The following is a 10,134-nucleotide window of genomic DNA, read 5'->3' as shown; positions in this document are numbered from 1 at the left end:
GTGATACTGACCATATATTGCAAAGATAAATATGACTAAAGGAAATTTTTACAATAGTAAGGTCAGGCAAATGCTCTTGATTTAACAATGAAATAATAATGAAACATTCTGCAAGTCATATACTTACAAGAATGATCCTAAATAAAGCTCTCATACCAATGAGAAATATTTAAAAAAAAAAAAAAAAAAAAAAAAAAAAAAAGCTTCAATGAAAGACAGGAGAATGCTAACTACACTGGGTACAAGACCATAATACAGTAATTCCTCGTTATATGCTGCCTTTTTTTTTTTTTCTTTCTTTAAATATATATATACTGTATATATTTTAAGTGCACAAAAATCACAGAAAAATTCCCTCCTCAGGTTTCACTGCAAAATATTAAGCTGACTTAAAACAATTTACCCCAATTTATAGTACTGTACTTGATACTGTAGATGACAGACTGACTATCTGGAGGGTAATGAGAAGCACATTAATAATAATAAGAGCAAAATAACAATGATAACAATAATATAAAAAATAATAATAGTAATAGTAGTTAAAAAAAAAAAAAAAAAAAAAAAAAAAAAAAAAAAAAAGTGCACACGGATAACCCTGTGAGGTAGAGCCAGGATTTGGGGGTTTTGAACTATGAGTGAATGACTGTCATGTTCATTTTACTGGCATGCTGTTGACAGTTCTCCCTGTATCATGCTTTCTTTCTTATTTTTTTGACCTTGCCTCACCCATCCTTACATGGGGAAAGGAGGTCATGATGATGATGATGATGATGATGATGATTATGATGATACAGTACAATTTTCATTTTTATTATTATCATTACTATTATTATTATTATTATTAAAAAAAAACAGTACTCTGAAACACATCGATGACATATACCGAGGACTTACTGTACACAAAATAAACTGACACAATTGGAGAGCCGCATCACAGAACTCCATGCCTGCTTTTCTGTACAGGTCGACATTATGCTACAATAAATACAAACCAAAAAAGCCTCTACAGCTGGATACAAAAAAACTAACCACAAAAGATGACTTTGCTGTCGCTACAACCAGTTCCACGCCAACTTACCTTAGACTGACATCTTGTACATAAATATTCACAAAATTATGATTATCTGCTGGGGAAACGGGGGTCCAACATGCCACCATTTCTGTTTGTCACTAAAACATTATGCTGACTTTGGCCTCACACCAAGCTCAGTATCACAACGTAAAAGACTAAGATTTCTCCTCACTAAAATAAACTTAGATAACACTGCTCTATAACAATTAAGCACACTTTTCAGTTCAGTCCATTATTTAAGATCACTTTGTACTTAGATGAAAATTAGGCTCTACCCCGAGTCCATTAAACTGAACTCAGAACATCAGTAACATTATGTACTTGGTGCCTCCAAAACACAGTGGAGTCTATGTCATTCACCCGACTTTCTAGCTGTCAAGTGAAGTGAACTGATTATATCGTCATTTCTTCAAACCGTGTATAAACACCATAAATAAGTATCTAAAATATATCTCTCACAACAGACCCAAAAAATATGGTAGATTTTCACTAAAAAAATCTTTGTGTATTTCAAGTTAACAGATATGCCAGGGTTCTGTAACACCTATGTTGTGTCATATCATGTGATCACACCCTGACACACCCATAGTTTACTAGTCAAAATATTGCCTAGTTTGCATATTGATCAATGATACATTTTTCACTACGTGTCAGCACAATCAACACCAACTCTGCATAGTGCTGACACCTGCTAGTCACAAACAAGCACCATAATAAAAATACTGTACTGAGATTATAACACTGGGACTATCGACGCATGGTGCCATTCAGTTGTAGAGGTGGCATGTAGGAGTATGGTGGGTACATGGCGGCATTCTGGGGTTGAGAGCGGGGATCCTGGTACTGCCCCGCTGCTTGAGGATGCATATTCATCATCTGCATGGGCAGCTGCTGGTTCATGAACGAAGGGTTGGTCAGGTACGATGTGTTGAGGGCCGACATGGCCCCCGGTTGGCCCGGCATGCGGTAGCCATTTACTTGGTACCCCATAATGGTTGGGGCCATCATATTGGAGGACATCTGTGCTGCTGTTGCGGCTTGGTGTGACTTGTATTTATATGACAACGGCATCTGGGATTGCAAGTTGGAAATTGGTGGAGTCATGTTGCGCTGAGCAGCCACCGCCGCCGCTGCAGTGGCCGTGGGTGGAGGCGTGACTGTGTGAGAAGGAGGTGGAGTTACTGTGTGTGAGGGGGGAGGAGTCACACCTGCACAAGGTGGTGGCACAATGTCCATTAAGCCATTCGTGAGCTGCTGTAATCTTGCTATACTACATGATGATGCATTACCCTGCACCCCACCTGGATGATGCTGTTCTGCACCCATGGGAGTTGGGGTAGGTGATGGCCCAGGAGGACTGGAGTTCAAGAAGTAATTGGTTCCCGAAGGTCCACACACTGCTGGGGCACTGGGAGGATGGGAGGCACGCTGGGAAGATGAGGCAGAAGAGTTTTGACCTGTACGCTGGGATGAAGAACCAGAGGAGCTACTATGCCCCGTCGCTTGCTGTGGGCCAGCTGGTCCTCCCATACGCGACTGAATGACTGTGGGCATGTAAGAGGATGAAGGAGCAGGAGTGTGCGCCTGAGCATAGGTGGTCACTGAGGGTTGTGGTAGGTAACCTTGGCTGATCATTGAACTATGATGCCCCATTATTTGTTGATGTGGTCCCACCATATAGTTAGGGGGGTGACCAAAGTTTTGCATTTGTGAATGTGAGTGAGGAACATGTGGAGTGCGAGGTGGATGTGGAGTGTGTGCACCATGTGGGTGATAAGTCATTGGATGATGCTGACCCAGACCAGAAGAAGGATGAGGTGAGGAGGCAACCATTCGCTGTGTCATGACATGAGCCTGACCAGACACGTGCATTGCAGCAACGGGAGGGGACAACTGTGTGCTAAGATTGGAAGGTGGCCGAGACGCACTTGACACTGCCTGAGTCTGGGGTTGAGCAGGTGGCTTTGGTTGGATATGTCGCTGTTTGGGAGGCTGATGCTTGGTAGGAGCTTGGTGTGGATGACTATGAGGTAATGTTACAATTCCAATAGTTGGACCAGAATGTGTGACAGTTTGAGTAATTATTGCTTGAGGATGGGGATGAGGATGTGACTGGGGCTGTGGCTGTGGCTGAGGTTGTGGATGTGGCTGTGTCTGTGGTATTGGCTGTGGTAACACTGGAGTGGGTGTAGGTGTGGTTCTGGTTATGTGTGGAGGTGTTGGAGTGGTGGGTTGCGTGTGGGTTGGAGTGGTGGGCTGGACATGTGTAGGAGTGGTGGGCTGCACATGTGTAGGTGTTGGAGGCTGAACCTGTTGGCTGGGTAGCTGGGAACAGTCACTATAACTCTGTGGTGTGGATGCTTGTTGAGGTGCCTCCACTGAATGTGCCATTTCATTACTTGATATTGATGTTGGAGACTCAATCCCAAGTTGTGATACATCAAAGTCCCCTTGTGAATACCCGTGCATAGAGTGGACAGAATTTGTGGTGGAGTCAGGTGTATACACCCCCATACTGCCAACTTCTTGCTGGTGAGGTGGGGTTGGGGTGGGTGCTTGTCTAGTGATGACAGAGGTGGTGTTGGTGGAACCACATGAAGAAGGTGGAGTGCTCCCTGCTGACGAATTGACAACTTTTGATGCATCTCCAACTTCTAAGGTGAGGTCATGTGTGCATGCTGCCTCTTGGTCTGGAGCATGGTTGTCAATCTTGGTTGCATCAACAGCTTCATACGATGGTTCTATATGGGAGGGTGCGCTGTCTTCCTGATGGCCACAGTCTGTGTGAGCATCTGCAAGCCCAGTCACCTCAGTTTGTACCTGTGTCTCTGTTACACTACTCTCCTTATGAGAGCGCTCATTCACTTGTTCTTGATGACTCTCTGAATGTTGTTGCTGAGTCTCTATGTCTTCTATTGGAGACCGATTCTGATCTCTGCTATCCTGTACATCCTGGCTGTGATGACTAGATACTGAGGATAACATAGGAGGTTCAGCTACAGATACAGGTTCACCAACAATGGGCAAGTGACATGATGACTGACTATCATCCATGGCAACAGGATGAGGAGAGAGACCCAATGGTGGAGGGGAGGCTGGTCTCATTTGTTCAACTGGAATCTCTGAGATGGGTGGTGATGGAGAGTGGAGTGAAGCAGGTGACCCTATGGAGGAAGGTGAAGGACAGGATGGGGAACCTAATGATTGTGGTGAAGTAGGGGTGACTGGTGCAGGGGCAGGGGGGGGCTCTAGTGGTGAGTCTGAGGGAAGGAGCGATGGCACTGGAGAGGGTGAGGTAGCAGAAGGTGATGTAGGAGATGGCGGGGCTGGAGCAGGAGGGGGAGAACTGGGAATGGGAGAGGGAGGAACTGAAGATGCTGGAGATCTTGAGTGGTCCACCGAGGTGGTGGGACTCTGGGGCAAGAGGTCCCCCTCAGACTTAACTGAGGGGACAGGAGGAGCTGGAGAACAGGGAGGTGGGAGTGGGGAAACAGGTAGGGGTGTGAGATTAGGGCTAAGGGTCTTAGGTTCCTCTATACTCTCAGGTCGGGGATCTTCTACTAACGAGGAGTCTCGTTCTGTTCCTCCCCATATGCTTTCCACTGCTTTTGTAACTTCTTCCTGATATGCTTCATCAACTCTGCCATCCCCCACTTTGCACTCAACAGTTTCATGCACTTCCTCCACAGGTGGAGGACTACTATAAGGTTCATGTTCTAAGCAGTCACTGTCTGGATCATCTCCACTAGAACCATTCATTATACTGGCCACAGCCTTGTCTGCTTCACTAAGTTCATGTTCACTGTGCACAACTGAGTCTTTATCCAACAGCACCTCCTTGGCAGGATCATGATTCTCCTTTTCTAATTCCATATCATCCTGCTTTGAAGATTCACTTTTTAAATTAACATCTATGCATTTACTGTCCACAGTTTGTGCAGTACTACAATCTTTGGCAGCATCACCCTCACATATAGAGTTTATTAAACTGCTTTCTGTTGCTGTAGTATCACTAGTGTCTTCAGAATTTTTCATCTCGGTGTTTTTTAATGAACTAAAACCATCATCCTGCAAATCCTCTTCCCGTTTCTCTTCCTGCTCATCAAATTCATCTCCATCCTCTTCTATTTGGCATTTATTCTGATCTTTGGCAAGCATGTCCTTGTAGTCTTGAGCAGACAGTGATGTGTTTTGCCTGCCTAGCTCTAGGCTGTGTTCTTCACACTCTGTCACTGGCCAAGACTCAACCTTCTTCCCATGGGACCAATTTTCACGCTCCACCCACACCTCTGTCTCTGCTTCTTCCTTGGCCTCCTCTTCCTTGGACTTCTCATTTTTGGTTGCTTCTTCAATAGGTGCTCCTACCTTGGAGATCTCCAAGTCATCGGTCTCCATCATAGAAGCTTCTGAGGGTACTGCCTGTGTACTGGGAGACTCTGGTTTATCTGTTTCCATCTCATCAGTCTCTGTCTCTTCCTGAGCATGTGGCCGAGTCTTTGGGAACACCATAACACTCTCCTCCATTCCCAGCTCCTTTTCCACATAGGGTTCCTCCTCCACCCGGAGCTTTACCATCTCGTGTGTCTCTTTATCCTTAGTTGAAGATGCCTCCTCTTCATCATCATCCTTTGGTTTTTTCTGCACTTGCTTTTCTTCAACATCCACCTGCATTTCTATTTCTTCTTCCTCAGGCTGCCTTCTTGTTTCTTCTTCCTCTTCCTCCCCTTCTGGTTGCCTCTCTGCCTCTTCTGCCTCCTCCTCCTCCTCCTCCTCCTCCTCCATTAGGTGTGCCCTCAGCTCAGCATCCTCAGACAGACTCTCTTGCATGTCACCAGCATCCATCTCAGAAGATTTCTGGTCCCCCTTGTACTGCAACAAGAAACAGCATATTATTAGTTCTAAATTCTTGAGTACGCCCAATTTATTTTTACACAGCTTTATAGCTTAGGATATATAAATTATGTACATAAGTTAAATAATATATCATAAAAATACTATATATATATATATATATGTATGTATTGCCAGATGCCTCAATCCAGTAAGGGATGGCAACAAACGAAACTCCTCCATTTTGTCCTGTCCCCCTCCATTTCACTGCCAGGCTCCCAGCTCACACACCCCTCTCATATACCTCTCCACTCCATCCCTCTATCCCATCCTTGGCATCCCCCTCTCTCTCCCCCCCTCCACCTCACTCACATACACTCCTCTCGTTAGTTTCTCACTCTCCATCCTCTCCACATGGCCGAACCACTTCAATGTATTTCTCCTAATCCTTTCTGTCACATCCACACCACAATGCTTCTCCATTTTTTCATTTGTCAGTCTAATGCTTTCTATCACATCCACATCAACACACAATGTTCCATCATTTCCTCATTTGTCAGTCTGTCTCTCCATGTAACTCCACATGCTCCTTTCAAATAACTCAATTCCACAGCCCCCACTCTCAACTTGTGTCCTTCCAACAAGGTCCAAGCTTCACTTCCATATGTTAGAGTTAGTATCACAATACTACTGTGCAGCAACTTTTTTACTTCCACACTCACTTCCCTATTTCGTATCAGTGCTTTCAATGAACCAGCAACCTTTCTTCCTTGTTGTACACGTTCATGCACTTCACCTTCCAAACTTCCATCCTTACTCATCACACTACCCACGTACTTAAACGCACTCACATTTTCCATTTCCTCATCATCCAACCTCACTGTACATTCAGTGACTTCATTTCTCTCAAAGACCATAACTTTACTCTTCCCTACATTCACCTATAGATTCCGTTTCTCACACACACTCCCAACTCATTCGCCAAGCCTTGCAGTTCCCCTTAGTCTTCACTTAACAATACAGTACCATCTGCAAACAACAGTATAGGACGTTTCCAAACGCTGCCCTCTCTCATTAACACTTCTTCAACATCCACTGCCCTACCTTTTACAGTATCTCTTTTATAACCCCATCCATATACAAACTGAACAACCATGGAGACAATATATCTCTCTCTCTCTCTTACTATATATATATATATATATATATATATATATACATCCAGTATATATATATATATATATATATATATATATATATATATATATATAATCTCTCATCGTCATCATCATCATCCGGACCTCCTTTCTCACCCTAGGGCAGGGTGAGGAGTAGCAATGTCCACACAGCCCAAGTTTGCCCACTCCAATGGGCCAAGCTTCCATTCACTCATCATTCAAGCCCCTAAAATCCTGGCTCTATCTGATATGCCAAAAACTTTCACCACACTCTGTAGCTTCACATAGACATGTCCAATAGAGTCAATCCGAATGCTGTCACATTAGAAACGGATGCCGAATCCCTAATCATGCACTTCTTCTCACAACATTCATCCAGCTAGCTCGGTCTCTTATCAGTACCCCAGCCTCACCAACTTGCATATTCTCTTCCTCACACACTCATCCACCATATCTCTCAATGTTCTCCTTGGCCTACCTCGCCTCCTCCCTCCTTCAAATTCGCTCTCATATACCGTTTTCACGACTATTGTTATCCATTCTCTCCACACAACCACACCATCTCAGTACACTCTTCGATTCTGGTGTCCACAGACTTCCTCACGCCGCATCTTTCATGAATAACTTTATTTCGTATCCTATCCACTCTCTGTACTTCACATACATTCCTCAGCAGTCCCATCTCCACTGCTCTCACTCCTGACTTTTCATTTTCATGCCACACCATAGTCTCACATCCATATGTTAAGGTTGGCACAAACACTCCCTCATGTAAGCCTTGCGAAGCTGCAACACGCAAGTCTCTGTTTCTTATCAAGGCCTTCATAGCACCAGCTACCCTCCTTCCTTTTGTCACTCTACTTCCATTTCCTTTGCATATTTTTTTTTTTCCTATCACTGTGCCCAGATATTTAAACTCTCTCACTAATTCCTGTCTCTCTCCATTCACTGTAAAATCAGCTAAAGTACATGGCACATGATAACATCAAATGTGGAAATGTGGAACAACTGCAACTGTCACGCTGCAAAACAAATTAGGCAACTTGACTATACAACTACTTTGACCAATGAGTTCTGCAAGAAAAACTTCACAAATGATCTTAAAAATACTATTAAATAATAAAAGATAAAACCAATTTTTTTAGGATGTTGCCTGTATATAAAATAAAAGATGAAACAAATTTTTTTAGGATGTTGCTTGTATAGAAAAATTACAATCATTCACATATGAGCTTTGTCATGACTGAACAATTCTTCTGTCAATAACATTCTTTGTTGCTACTAAGTCCACAAAAATTTATGAAATACCTATCTAATAATGTTCTAATGGTAAATATAGCTGAATTGCCAGTTTCCCTCAATGTAAAGTACCAGCTGTATGGGGAATGGTGTAATGTATTAACACATCCCAACATATTACAACAGATGGCAGAGTGACAATACAGGACACCATTCAACCCTCTCAATCTGCTGATACATTGACCTCATTCATACTACCAACAGATGATTTTTACTCAAATTTGGAGTGATCTCCAAAGGTGAAGGGGTTAGTTAAGAACATAACCAACCCCTCCAGTTTGAAAGGCCTCTCCTAAAGTAAACATAATCATCTGCTGTAATCACAGAAGGGTTGGCTAAGAGTAAATCATCTCCATGTCACCTGTCCTCTATCAGGCTGCCCTTCCAATGCACACAACACCCATTCATGCACCTCTCCTCTCCATCCCTCAGTCTTCCCCTCCACCTCACATACAGTATGTTCTACTCAATCACTCACTCACTCTCCACATGACCAAAACATCTCAGGGTACTTCTTGTAACATTTTTCAGTACATCCATCTCAATGGCACAGCACTCCCAAGCTTCCATATTTATCTATCTCTTCATTAACTCTACATGCTTCCCTCGGACAGCCAGAAAATTAAAAGATACATAACCAGAGTGATGGGATTGAGGTATGTCATTCTAGTTACTGCCAAACAATTTACTTTCTTTGCCACTGAAAGATATTGGCCCAGCACAGAACTATTACCCACAGGACAACTTGCACAAATGACAAATGTACCTTTATTACATAAACTTGGACTTCTTTTATTCAGACAAATACATTTTATTCTATTCCCGCTACCTCCAGATGATTTGGCTTAGTTCTGGACACCTTCTGAACTATGGAAAAGTTATGATATCCCTGACTTTTTACAATAAGGTATGGAAACATAATATATGCAATGCAAGAACCTAGCACCTTTGGTGTGAGGGTTTTTCTTAAGCTATCATTAGAATAAAAAAAATAAATGAGTTAATGGAGACTGCTTCTATCAGTATGGGTCAGAGAGAGAGAGAGAGAGAGAGAGAGAAATATAATATATATATATATATATATATCCATCATCCAAGCTACCTCCCTTTCCTTGGGGGAAGCAGCCTAGGTATATAGATAGATAGATAGATCACTCCCTCTTTACACAGAAGAGGGAGTGTAAAGTCACCCGTAGGCAGAAGGACAAGGAAAGAATGATGGAAAGAAAGACAGAAGAGGATGGAAGGAAAGAAGGATGGAGGAGAGGAAAGGGCAGACACCTCCATCCTTCTTTCCTTCCATCCTCTTCTGTCTTTCTCTCCGTCATTCTTTCCTTGTCCTTCTGCCTACGGGTGACTTTACACTCCCTCTTCTGTCTTTCCTTCATTCTTTCCTCTTCCTTCTGCCTGTGGGTGACTCTACACTGAGTGACAAGCCAATGGTTTCCTGAACACCAGGAAACCATTTACTATGCTGGGTGGTAACCATATAACCAAATTTTGGCGCCTGGTGGTTTAGTGGGTAATTATTGCACTCCAATCGGATTGAGCCAGTGAAGGTTTATATCCAAGGGATGGTTGGGGTTTATTGCTCACGTAATGCCACTCAGGGATGAGTGAGGCTGGTCACTCTCATCTTAAATGCTGGGACCAACTGCCCAGCCCTGGGCTCCTACGCTCCTCATTGGGCAATGTAGGATTGGATAATGGATGGATGGATGGATGGATGGATGGATATATATATATATATATATA

The 10,134-nt window shown here is 43.2% G+C and overlaps 1 protein-coding gene across 1 annotated transcript in view; it reads right to left on the bottom strand.

Annotated features, from left to right (window-relative positions):
- Positions 1 to 865: 865 nt before the first annotated feature.
- The window catches only part of LOC145417854 (uncharacterized), a 121,919-nt gene continuing 112,650 nt past the window's right edge, over positions 866 to 10,134 (bottom strand). Inside the window, exon 17 of the mRNA XM_080286477.1 lies at positions 866 to 5,941. Within this exon, the coding sequence (XP_080142603.1) occupies positions 1,820 to 5,941 (4,122 nt within the window). The 3' untranslated portion in view covers positions 866 to 1,819. The remainder of the gene's footprint in view (positions 5,942 to 10,134) is intronic.

The sequence above is a fragment of the Coenobita brevimanus genome, chromosome 14 (genome assembly GCF_032717465.1).
Source record: "Coenobita brevimanus isolate Jiangsu-jjx chromosome 14, ASM3271746v2, whole genome shotgun sequence".
Lineage (NCBI taxonomy): Eukaryota > Metazoa > Arthropoda > Malacostraca > Decapoda > Coenobitidae > Coenobita > Coenobita brevimanus.
The sequence above is the reverse complement of the archived record's forward strand: the minus strand, read 5'-3'. Positions and strand labels throughout refer to the sequence as shown.